General features: G+C 43.4%; 1 protein-coding gene across 3 annotated transcripts in view; it reads right to left on the bottom strand.

Moving 5' to 3' along the window:
* Nucleotides 1-12,468, bottom strand: part of ARHGAP39 (Rho GTPase activating protein 39) — a 207,398-nt gene that overhangs the window by 104,709 nt on the left and 90,221 nt on the right. For 2 of the 3 annotated variants that reach the window (XM_075270001.1, XM_075269998.1), the window contains exons 4-5: nt 10,866-11,427; nt 6,352-6,438 (exon numbers count right to left, since the gene is read on the bottom strand). In XM_075270001.1, the coding sequence (XP_075126102.1) occupies nt 6,352-6,438; nt 10,866-11,427 (649 nt within the window). The remainder of the gene's footprint in view (nt 1-6,351; nt 6,439-10,865; nt 11,428-12,468) is intronic. The other variant, XM_075270000.1, reaches the window with a different exon arrangement.

The following is a 12,468-nucleotide window of genomic DNA, read 5'->3' as shown; positions in this document are numbered from 1 at the left end:
ACAAAATACAATGGATGCTGCCATCTTTAGTTTTCAGCATCACCTTGCAATAAATCTGTGAAACGCGGGCAGCGCATGAACGACGGACATTTTTTTCGCAGAAGTATAAACCTCAATGGCTGAGACAAGTTGAGAAAAAAAATACTGCGGCGCCTTTGTTGATAACGTGTCCATATGGTGTCTATTCTGCACACAGACAGATATGTAGTTGGTGTGAAAGGGCCTCAATGTGCTGTCTGGACCCCGGACCACCGAGGATTCAGATCCAATCCCTGCACGGACATCCTATAAGCGGTGACTTCATACAATATACCCCCCAGCATGTTCTCATCTACTGATATGGACTGTAATAAGCAGATATTGTTCTCCTGTATCATCCAGATAACAGGATGGGGGAGGGGGACTTATTAGTACCTCAGTAATTACACCAGTAATTGCTATAATTACACCAGTAATTGCTATAAAACTATTGCAGTTTTTCGCCCCAAATGGTGAATTTTGCACCAAAAACGACAACTTTCTATACTACAAACACTTTTTACACAGTGGGTATGCCAGGGAAGGACTTTGCGGGGAGGAGCGGCCATTCTATATAGGCTAGAAACACCATAAAAAACCGACTCCGCTATGTTCTACAGCCAGACTCCGACAGCCACGATCAGGCAGAAGAAGTAAAGATCCAGCGGCTGAATTCTTAGGACAGTAAATACGTAACAAGCTTTATATCTAATGTAACATCTCTGCCTGTTCGGGCCTCTGCGCCACCCTCTGCTCGCATGCTGCGGCGCCGGAGGCGTGTGCAGTTTGACAATTTGCTTAAGGTTTTTAGTTGCACTGTGTGAACACGGCTCTAGTCCTTAATTGGATTTGCACCACACCCGTCTTCTGCCAAGGTTGCCTCTGTTCATTAAGTGGTTAATCTGTCTTGCCTGTGATTGACAGCTTTCCTTGCTGTCAGGTTCTGGGCGGGTTCTTCCTCCCCTATTTAGTCTTGGCTCACAGTCACACTGGTGCCGGTTATTGCCCTTGCTTTCTGGTATCTCTTGCTGTTATTTACTTGTATGCTTATCCTTGACCTCTGGCTTTCCTACTGACTATTCTCTTGACTCCGATTTGGCACTGCATCGCTCTCTTGTTACCGAACCCTGGCTACCTGACCTCCCTTTGTTGTTGTTCGTCTTGTCTGCGTTTTGTGTTTCACGTATTCAGGGAGGGATTGTCTTTGTGGTTGTCGCCTATTACTTAGGATAGGGTCTGGCAATAGGAAGGGCAAGCGGGGGGCTTCAGTTTAGGGCTCACTGTCCCTTGTGCCCCTCCCTCCAGGGTTCACCAGCAGCTTCTGGGGGAATTATCATCTGGCTATTCCCTAACATCTAATCTATTATATATTAACCCCTTCCCGCTGATGGCACTTTTTGACTTCCTGACCAAGCTCATGTATCACTTTATGTGGTAATAACTTTGGAATGCTTTAAATTACCAAAGTGATTGTGAGATTGTTTTTTCGTAACACATTGTACTTCATGTTAGTAGTAAATTTTGGATGATATGTTTTGTGTTTAATTATGAAAAAATAGGAAATTTGCTGGAAATTTTGAAAACTCTGCATTTTATAAAGTTTGATACGATGTGCATTGCATACAGATAGTCAGCCCGCCATCTCTCCTAAATCTCATGGCTCAGGTCTCGGCTTTATGTAGCATCAGACTTTAGTCACTCTTTTATTTTTTACGGAGATTATAAGATTTACAAGTGAAACAACCATATTCAAAATTTTCAAGAAATTTCCAAAACCCATTTTTTAAGGGACTAATCCAGTTATGAAGGGGTTTTGAAAGACCCTTGTATTAAAGCCCCCTATAAATCACCCCATTTTCAAAACTGCACCCCTTAAATAAGCCAAAGCAACATATACCAAGTAATTTAACCCTATAAGTGCTTAACAGAAATGAAGACAAAATGGAGGTGAAATTTTCAAATTTGATTTTATTTTACTAATATTTTTGTTTATCCCTAGATTTTACACATTCACAAGGGGTTAAAGAAGAAAACGCCCCCCACAATTTGTTAGGCAAGTTCTCCCGACTACCACAGTACCCCACTTGTGGGTGTAAACTAATATATGGACGCACCGCGAGACGCAGAAGGGAAGGCGCGCCAAGGAGCTTTTAGAGGGCAGATCTGGCTGTGATCAGTTTCATGTCGCATTTACAAAGCCCTTGAGGAGTCAAAACAGTGGAAACCTCTAGAAAGTGACCCCCCCCCATTTTGAAAACCGCCCCCCTCAAAGAATTTATCAAGTGATGTAGTAGCATTAGTAACTCCGAAGTGAATATGTAAGCTGTGCGGAGTAAATTGGGCACACCAAATCCCATTCTATGTTCCCACTAGCTCCTATGACACGGATGGGGGAGAGAGGCATTCTGGGGGATCAGTGCTGGTGTCTTCTCTCATAAGCTCTAAATATGGGGGGTCCCTGAAAACGCTCGCACCGCTTATACATTTCCTTCTAGTCACAGCCACGTATGTCCTAATAATTTGGCGACTTTTGGGGATTTTGTCTTCACATTGTACAAGCTAGATTTTTATTTTTATTTTCTGGCAATGTGGCCATATGAGGGCTCGGTGTTTGCGGTATTAGATGAGCTTCTCAATGCCGCCATTTTGGGGTGCCTGTAACTTATTGACGACATTTTATTAACTCTTTCTGGGTGGGATGTAAAAATCAATTATTTTTGCATCGCCATCTTCTGAAAGGCATAACGTTTTTATTTTTCGCTAGAAAGAGCTGGTTGAGGGCTTATTTTTTGCGGGATGACCTCTGCTTTTTATTGGTACCATTTTGGTTTACATCTGACCATTTGATTACTTTTTATTGAACATTTTGTAAGGGAAAGGTGGTGAATAATCATTATTTTGTGCGGTTTTCTACGTTTTTTTTTTTTTAATGACGTTCACCATTCGGGTTAAATAATGTTTTAATTGTATTGTTCAGGTTATTACGGGCGCGGTGATACATAATATGTAATGTTCTTTTCTATTTTTCTTTATTTTACGTAATAAAACATTTTATACGGGGGAAAAAGGGATTTTTGTGGCTCTATTTATTTCTAATTTATTTTAAACTTATTTAAACTTTTTTATTTTTACTTTTTTATCACTTTTTTTTTTTCTGTCTTCATGGGGGATTGGAGCAGTGATCTGTTCATCACTGCTTCACTAGATATACGCTGCAATACACGTGTAAGTGTATTGCAGAACACAGGAAGCTCTCAGCCCCGTGTAGACGCACAAGGCTGACAGCTTCCTTTTGGGCAGGATCAACCAGGTACGTGGAGGTGGTAAGTGATGGGGCAGACCTGGGACAAACAATTGTACCGAGCGACCAAATTCTGTCCGCTCCAACAGTCCTTTTGGAGGTATTGACAGTAATGAACTGGAGCACTGATGAGCAGCAGGAAACCCAACACCCACACCGGGTGGTATAACAGGGATAAATGACCAGAATTCAGGAATAACACTGCGCTGACTCCAAACGTGTTTAATTTAATCCCCGAAACGCTGGTGAAGGCGTCGTGTGTTTGAAATCCAATAAAGTGCATTGTTTGAATTAAACACGTTTGGAGTCGGGGCAGACCTGGGGTCACTGATAAGACCCCGGGCTGCCCCCTACAAACACTGGCACCCTCCGAAACTGTCGCGGGGGGTGCCGATCGGCACCATAGTATATCGAAAACCCCTGAGTTGCCGGTGGTCATGTTTGACTGCGGGTGTTACAGGGCATTGTCAGCCCTAAGATATGGCTGACACCCGCAGCGCATGATGCGCACACATTTTCTGAAGTCCTTCCGGCATCGCCGTACTATTACGGCGGATGTCGGGAAGGGGTTAATAATTGCTAAATATTATTAGAAATACTGAGAACATTTATTCTGAAGTTACAAGTCAGTCATTTTTTTTTTCACAGTGACTGAATCCAAACCTGGCCCAAACTCTGACTCCACAGCTCTACTGACTCCAACCCTTCATACAAAGCACAAAGCTATAAAGAAGAAGTAACTCCCAGAATTGTAACAGTCAACTTAGAATGACCAAGCAACCAAGTGTGTGAAGCTTCAAGAAGTCTAAAGAAGTGACTATAGAAGATCTATAGGTGTCAGGACTCATCACACAGGCCCACGCTGATACTCACAAAGGAGATTCATACAGTAGCTATACCCGGTGCTGAAGCCATATTACAGAGATACTCATCATTTATTCCACGGCAAGTCTGTAAAGAAAGCCACCAACTATATAGGGGCACTGCCGCTGTTATGGAGACATTAGAGACTACTTATAGGGGCAATGGCTAAGATACTGTGGCTGTTACTGGATGACAACTGTAGAGGGCGCTGCGGCTGCCGTCTCGTTTCTGGTATTGGACCCAATATAATTTATAAGGCCATGACTGATGGGATAAGCAGGACACAGGCTCTGTTATATTATTCCGAGACCATCCACTCTTCCCATAGCTCTTCTTCAATTCTCATCAACGTCGCAGCCAATTGTTCTCAAGTATAAAACCATGAGCCAAGCTACCAAATGTCAGTGGAAAGCGCAGGCCGCAGCTTATCTTATTCATCGTGCATTAGTAAAATCCTCTGAGCTCAGCATCGGCGCAGCCAGATGTACAAAGAGTCAGGACAGCAAGACGCCGACTAAATGCATTTCCATATTATCGCCCACTCATCTTCTTACACCTTCATCTACCTTCACCACTTTCTGCAGGGGTCACCGGGGTCAGCCCAATATTGGTCTTCATTCATTTGTGCTGTCGGGAACTTCTGAAGCTGAATAATGCAACTGTGGGGATTCACAAAGCTTTGTAACATAGACATGGTGCATGAAATATACCACTTTGGTGTAGACACTTCATATGTGTAGAAGGTCCTCGTCCGCTAATGAATGTCATGATATTATACAGGGCTAATCTGAAGCACAAACTATTACTTACCTGGATGGACACAGCACAGAGGAGGAGATAACACTCATGATGTAAGCAGAGACGTAACTTGTAGCTCCTGGGCCCCAAAGCATCCTATGTAATGGGGCCCCTTCTTACCATGTGCTATTACTGGAGAGGCCTTTGGGCTCCCTGAAGCTCCCAGGCCCTATAGTGATTGATATGTCTGCACCACCTATAGCCTTGCATGTAAGTTTGTGTAACAAACCAAACAGCACATGTATTTTTAGGACAGACCTTACAAGTGGGCCCTGCATTTGCTCAGAATTGACAGATCATGATGCTGGTCGCGGCTAGATGCAAAAATTCTCAACATAACTTCCACTGATTTTTTTAGCGCTACTGAATTGTACAAACACAAGAAAGAAAACTGCGACAAGTTGTAAAACTTCACAATCCATTAGTGGAGAACGGTGAGACAGCAAGGAGGTAGCGCTATCATAGACCTCAGACGGAAGGGGGGGGGACACAGAGCCTACCAATATATCACAATATACGGTATGGTAATGTCCAAGTATCAGCAAAACGCTGCGACAAACTATATGTTATATCTATATAGACAAACAAGCTGGAGACTGCACAGTGAGGCAGGATGGCTAAGACAGCGGAGGTAGAGAGGTACAAGATGGATTAGATGTGGTTTAGTAAAATCATTCACTGACCAGATGACACTAAAATATCTCCTTAACTTGCTGCATTTGTCCTCAGGGCTGAGCTGCGTCAATGGCGATTCTCCCATGATAGGTTTAGTTATTACCAGAACAATGGGAGTGCTCCGATAATAATACGGGCGCCATTGTGGCAGTCTACACTCTGTCCGTAGACCTGCGAGCAGGCTGAATTTCCAGGATTTTTTAGATTTTCATCTTTCCCTGGGTGTTATTTTGTAAATGCAGAGTTTTAAAGAGGTCTGTCCAAGCTGCACACACCCTTCTTACAGTTTTAGTTATCTATAAGTGCTGAGGTTACCTTGAGATATAACCATTGATCTGGCGGTGTAGAAACACCAGTGGGGAAACTGATATCAGAAGTGATCCCATAGTTTTCTATAGGATCAGTTCTGGTAATTGCATTTGTTGTGTTGCCGGATGAGTAGGACATTTCCATGCACGCAACGTCTTTCTGTCAGCAGACAGATGTGAGAGGCGCAGCTGCATGGCAGGGTTAGGTTCTGAGATCTGTGAGTGAAGGATAGGATATTTCATGGCGTCTGGTCATCTAGATTAAGTCTGGCCTAAGAAGCGGTATCTGGTTGAGTGTAGACCAGGGTGAGAGAGAAGTGACACAGAAAGCTGGAGCGGGTTATTCTAGAGGGGTAAAGCCACTACAGAGACAGCTCGTCGCCCTACCATCATGCTCTTCGATATAAGGCTTAGGTTTCTTTCTCATTTTGGATTTCTTCTTCCTTTCCAGAAGTTCTTTTATGTGATGATTCACTGGGGAACAAACAAAATGATGAACACAACAGAACAAGGTGGAGGCACAAGACAAATATGGCAGGAACGCAGGAAAACTGATCAATGCTGCGTCTACACACATCTCATGGAAATGCAACAAGGTGACGGGACTGTGAGAGCTCCGATGCAGAGAATTATACACCGTCAGTATGCTACATCACCCACAATGCATAACTCCTATTGTTACCATGTGCTGACACATAAGAGCTAACCCGGAACCAGCATAGCTGGAAACGCAGCTCTCGGTGTGAATCAGGACATAGAATCTGTACGGAACAAGGTCTAACGTGAAATGTGATGTTTATACCTCCTCTGGAGAAGAAACGCTAATACTAATTACTAATGCTTCACAATGCAGCTCCAGAAGTGATTGGAGACAAAACTGCAGAACTATGAATGTGGCTCTGGATGTTGCTGGAGTATAAAGCAGAATGATGAACGTGGCTCCGGTTTTTTGCTTTTTTTCACTCATATTCCTATTGATTTCATTACAAGAAAAAAATTCAGGAAAAAACTCAACAAAAAAACCTCTAAAAAATGCAAAGCAATACAGGCAATGGTTAGGGGGGATTTAATAAGATTGGCGTTTCCTCAGGTTACATAAATTCCTCTGCTGGCATGAATTGCGTCTCATCGAATCATTAAGAGGCTTCAGGTGCACCCGGTGTGAGTTCTGGTAAATTGGGTGTCCTCGGCTTACCTTGATCTTTGCCCACTTTCATAAAAAGCAAGGTGCAGAAATAGCAATGTGGTCATTTTTGGTGCAAAAAAGAGCCATGGCCAAAGGTGCCACATTTAGGCCCACCTATGCCATAACACTGGCGTAGCTCGGTGAGTAAATTCACCGCCATGTGTCAAGGTAGTTTAGAGGCCACTTTACAGCTCAGTGCAGATTTATGTATGGACACAGATCATGGTCATACAGTTCGCACTATCCTATCTATGGACATGCAGATATTGTGAGACCGAAACATTGCAGACTCCTAATTGCTGCCTTGGAAAGGAGTCCATAGCAAAAACACATTCTCACGGTGCGGCAGACATGAGACCAATGAATCCCAGGAGATACGATTCCACATGATGATTGTATGATCTTTGATGACAACATATGGACGGGGTTTCAGCGGCATGGAGCTGCCTGAACATGAACATTTATCTGCTGCAAAGCTCTGCACTCAGCATGCAATGGGGAAGAATATATTCTGATATCATTATCATCAATATATCATTATATTATTATATATCACAGACCTCCGTGTATTTCTAGCATAGTTCTGCAAGATAACCTGGAACATCCCAAGGAGCACAACTCTGATCAGACAGCGATGCAGGGGCTCCTCTGACAGATCATGTGACTTGTCTCTGCTTTACAGGAGAGTTGCCTGCAGACTTTACGCTAACAAGGCCTTAGTGTAAGACAGATACTGAACGCCAGGCAGAAAACATGGAGTGAGGACCCCTGAGCTAGGACCAGGGAGGGAGAAGGCGTCACCACACAGGGGTCACCCACATACACTTACACAATAACAAATGCTTCGAAATTCACAGATTTTGGAAAAATGATATTAATAGGGTAATACTTGTGGAACAAAGGGGGATTTCTAAGCAATGATATGAGTGACTGATCTAATTCTCTCATTGTGATGAACAGTAAAATAAAAGTAATTGTAATATGTAGGACCCCCGCCTCCCCCGACAATGTGCCCCGCCATCTGCTCCTACAGGAAGTGCATGGAAGTGTCAGGAAAGCGGAGTCTGCAGAATTCTGCGGCTTCATTGGGAAGCAGCTGGGCAGATTGTGGCGTTCGCTGCCAGATGCCGATGGGGCAGGTGTACGAGACCAAACAGCAGCCGTCTAACAAATCATCCTGAAGAAGGAGCTGCAGGAACAAGGCTTTCCTCCAATTTATATTAACCATATCATTTCCAGACTGCTAATCTTAGCAGGAACAATATACACTTTCCCTTCTTCGTGTCTTAGGTTTAACCTGTATTCACACAGCACATTTTAATGGGTGTTGTACAGGACTTATTAATGACCTGTCCCAGGGTCCCTGCGGGTCACATGTTTGAGGTGGTGGCGGTCATTAAATCTGTTGTGCAGTTTCCGTGATACAACCGGAGGCTGAGCTTTCGCTGTAGGCTCTTCTGGATCTGTAAGACGAGTATCCCGAATGTCATTCTATAGGACTATTGCTAGTGATTTCCACCCAAAATAAGTGACAGGCCATGTATTTCCTGCAGTGGCACCAAAAAATCTGCTATGGAAATATTAATGTATGTGAACTGGGCTGTGAAAACTCATTGCAGATTCCCCCAGATCTGTATCCTAGTCTCTGCTGTATAACCCCAGTGTCCTTCAGCAGGCCCTGTATATAGTCACATCCCATCTGCCACCTCTTCTACTGTATGTAGATAAGGTATTTCCATTAAATGGAATGTATTACAGATTGTTAAATTGTGTTTTCTATTAAACATATTTTTAAAGAAGTTTTGCTAATTTTTTTTATTCCATGTTATTATCTAAATTTCAAAAAAAAAAAAAAAATCCTAAAATTTCAGCAGTTCTGACTCACTTTACAGCAGACTGACGCTGACAGCTATCAGATATAAGTATACATCACACAGAATCCATCAGTCACTATAGGTGATATCACATCTCATCAGCGCCTATACAATGACCTCAGCCTAACACCCTCCTATAGAAGTCACTAGGGTCTGCTTCAAAACATTATGTCTATGGCTCATGATCCATCTCCAGGAGACAAGAAGTCACTAAATATTTTAGGTTTGACCTATGTTCACACCTGCATCCTTCTTTCTGAAAAATGGACACAATGGAATCTGTTAAATGATGGACACACCGACTATAATGAGATTGTTGGACTTGCAGTAATTTTTCATCTGGCTGCTTCCAAAAGACACGGAACGACACAGGTGTGAACACGGCCTTAGGACAAGAATTAGAATTGCATTTTTTTAAAAATATAGATAATAACATGGAAGATGAAGAACAACCTGAGTAAAAATTCTAAAGAAGTATGTTTAAAAATGTGATTTAAACAAAAAAAGCATTTCCTGGCATTACCTTTATGTCAAAGCTTCCCACCAGGTTATTGATACCCAAATAACAATAAACCACAAACAGTATGTCATTGGTAATCATTTCTGTACTCTGCTGCAGAATAGGTTAGCACTATATAAGTACAAAATTAAAACAATTATAAATAATTGAATAAAATATACAAAGAGCTAGCATGTGGTAATATCCCTGACAGTTATACCTGGTACCTCTATACCCGGTTATACAGGGGGGGCAGCTACATGCTCTCAAGGCTACAATATGGACAACAAAAAACACATGACACAGCCGAAAGTTGGGACCTGGCAGCACCAGCGCATACTCCGCTTATCAGACCAACATACAATTATAGCTCCAAGGGTCCCAGAGGGGGCTCATACAGCGGAGCTCATACATCTCTACAGTCTCATGGATAGGACACAACCATCAAGCAGATTGTGCAGGTCTTGTTATACTAAGGAGGTGATGCACAGTATTATACATATGTGTGTGTATATATATATATATGTTATTTTCCATGAACATAACCATACTTAGCTTTGTAAACAATTAAAAGTTAAACATTTTTGCAAATCTAAGTTATTTCGGCTGAATCCCCATTGTTCTTTCTTTTAACCCGTAATGGCACAAACCCTTTCATTTCTGAACAGATTTGTTGTCTTGCTTGTTTCTCGAGATTATCCAAATAGTAAAATCCTGATAATTCATCATGTTCACCATAGATTCCTGTTATTATGGTACCTCGCAGGAGCGGAGACAATAAATAGGGAGAAGGCCTCACCACAGAACAGTTACTTGTATACGCTCCTAAGTTAAGGTTTGAGGTTTTCGCACAAACATAACCCTATGTATATTTGTGGACAATGAAAAGTTAAAAACTTTTACAAATATAAATAAATAAAAAGTTTGCAGAGTTTTACAGATTTTCTCTAATTGTCTTAAACTCTGTTCACATCTGAGTTCGGCTTTTGGTCGGAAACCCATACGCATCAAAAAGCAGTTAACTGGAAAACCGACGGCCCCCATAGACTATAATTTGCTGTAAGCAGCACCTTTCTCTCCACATGTTTGACCTCATTATACTCTATGGGGTGAGCAGGTTTCCTTTAGGAAACTGCTTTTTAATGAATATAGGTTTCCGTTCAAGGGGTCCCCAAGCGGACTCCCCAAACGGAATACCAAACGCAGATGTGAATAGGGCCTTAGTGATGACATATAGAATACAGATGTCATGGCCCCAGCACCAATGCACACTCTCATGTATAGCTGGATATTTGGAGGCGGGTCACCCTGCTGTGGAGATGTTGTGTGTATTGGGTCTTACCTTTTGTATCGTTCACAGGGTCCATGTGTCGATATATATATCCCTCCAAATAGGAATGAAATTTGGGAGTTGGTGGGAAAAAAGCCAAACAAATGGTCATTAATTCCCATCCCCGGGCCAGGCTTTCATAGCGGAAGTTCTCGGTGGTCTGTCGGCACAGTTGGATGTAAAGCTCGTCCCTCAGTCCTTGCATGCTCCACCCTTTTGTGGCGATCTCTAAGGCGACGCTGAGCTGGTCAGTCTTGGATCTACGGTCTCCCATGTACATCTGAATAAGCTTGAATATCTCACAGGCCTCCTTTTTCACATTGCGGTCATTGGTCATTATCATGGGCTTCTTAATGGACTCACTACTCCAAGCCAGCATGTTGGCGATGGACACCTTCCGCCGGAAAAGACCCTGCGTGTGCTTGTTAAAATGCTTGGAGGCCCAGTTCTCAATGTCGGTCTCGGAGGAAGGCTTCCTCAAGGTGAAGGTTGGGAAGACACAGCTGGAACTGGGCATCATGTTCCTGTTGTTACGACTATTCTCAAACTGAGCGCAGGCACCGAGGTCTTCAGACTACGAGACAACAGACAGAGACCCAGTTTTATCACTAGTGCGTGTTACATCGGCTGCGGTCTAATTTTAACACAGATCTGCGACTCTGCATATCAGATAATTGTTTGACTTACTTCAAAACACTCATGACACTCATTATAGTAATGGCTTCTCAAAAAAAAAAAAATTCAAGTATTTGTAAATGTGATTTATATGGAGAACAGAGAAGACAATGAGGATGGGGGTGCATGGCAGGACAGTGTATGTATGGAGATCAGAGGACTGTGAGGAGGGGGCTTCATGGCAGGACAGTGTATGTATAGAGAGGAGAGAGGACTGTGAGGAGGGGGCTTCATGGCAGGACAGTGTATGTATGGAGAGGAGAGAGGACTGTGAGGAGGGGGCTTCATGGCAGGGCAGTGTGTGTATGGAGAGCAGAGGACTATGAGGAGGGGGCTTCATGGCAGGACAGTGTATGTATAGAGAGGAGAGAGGACTATGAGGAGGCATGGCAGGACAGTGTATGTATGGAGAGCAGAGGACTGTGAGGAGGGGGCTTCATGGCAGGACAGTGTATGTATGGAGAGGAGAGAGGACTGTGAGGAGGGGGCTTCATGGCAGGACAGTGTATGTATGGAGATCAGAGGACTGTGAGGAGGGGGCTTCATGGCAGGACAGTGTATGTATGGAGAGGAGAGAGGACTGTGAGGAGGGGGCTTCATGGCAGGGCAGTGTGTGTATGGAGAGCAGAGGACTATGAGGAGGGGGCTTCATGGCAGGACAGTGTATGTATGGAGAGCAGAGGACTATGAGGAGGGGGCTTCATGGAAGGACAGTGTATGTATAGAGAGGAGAGAGGACTGTGAGGAGGGGGTTTCATGGCAGGGCAGTGTGTGTATGGAGAGCAGAGGACTATGAGGAGGGGGCTTCATTGCAGGACAGTGTATGTATGGAGAGCAGAGAACTATGAGGAGGGGGCTTCATGGAAGGACAGTGTATGTATGGAGATCAGAGGACTGTGAGGAGGGGGCTTCATGGCAGGACAGTGTATGTATAGAGAGG

The sequence above is a fragment of the Leptodactylus fuscus genome, chromosome 4 (genome assembly GCF_031893055.1).
Source record: "Leptodactylus fuscus isolate aLepFus1 chromosome 4, aLepFus1.hap2, whole genome shotgun sequence".
NCBI lineage: Eukaryota > Metazoa > Chordata > Amphibia > Anura > Leptodactylidae > Leptodactylus > Leptodactylus fuscus.
The sequence above is the reverse complement of the archived record's forward strand: the minus strand, read 5'-3'. Positions and strand labels throughout refer to the sequence as shown.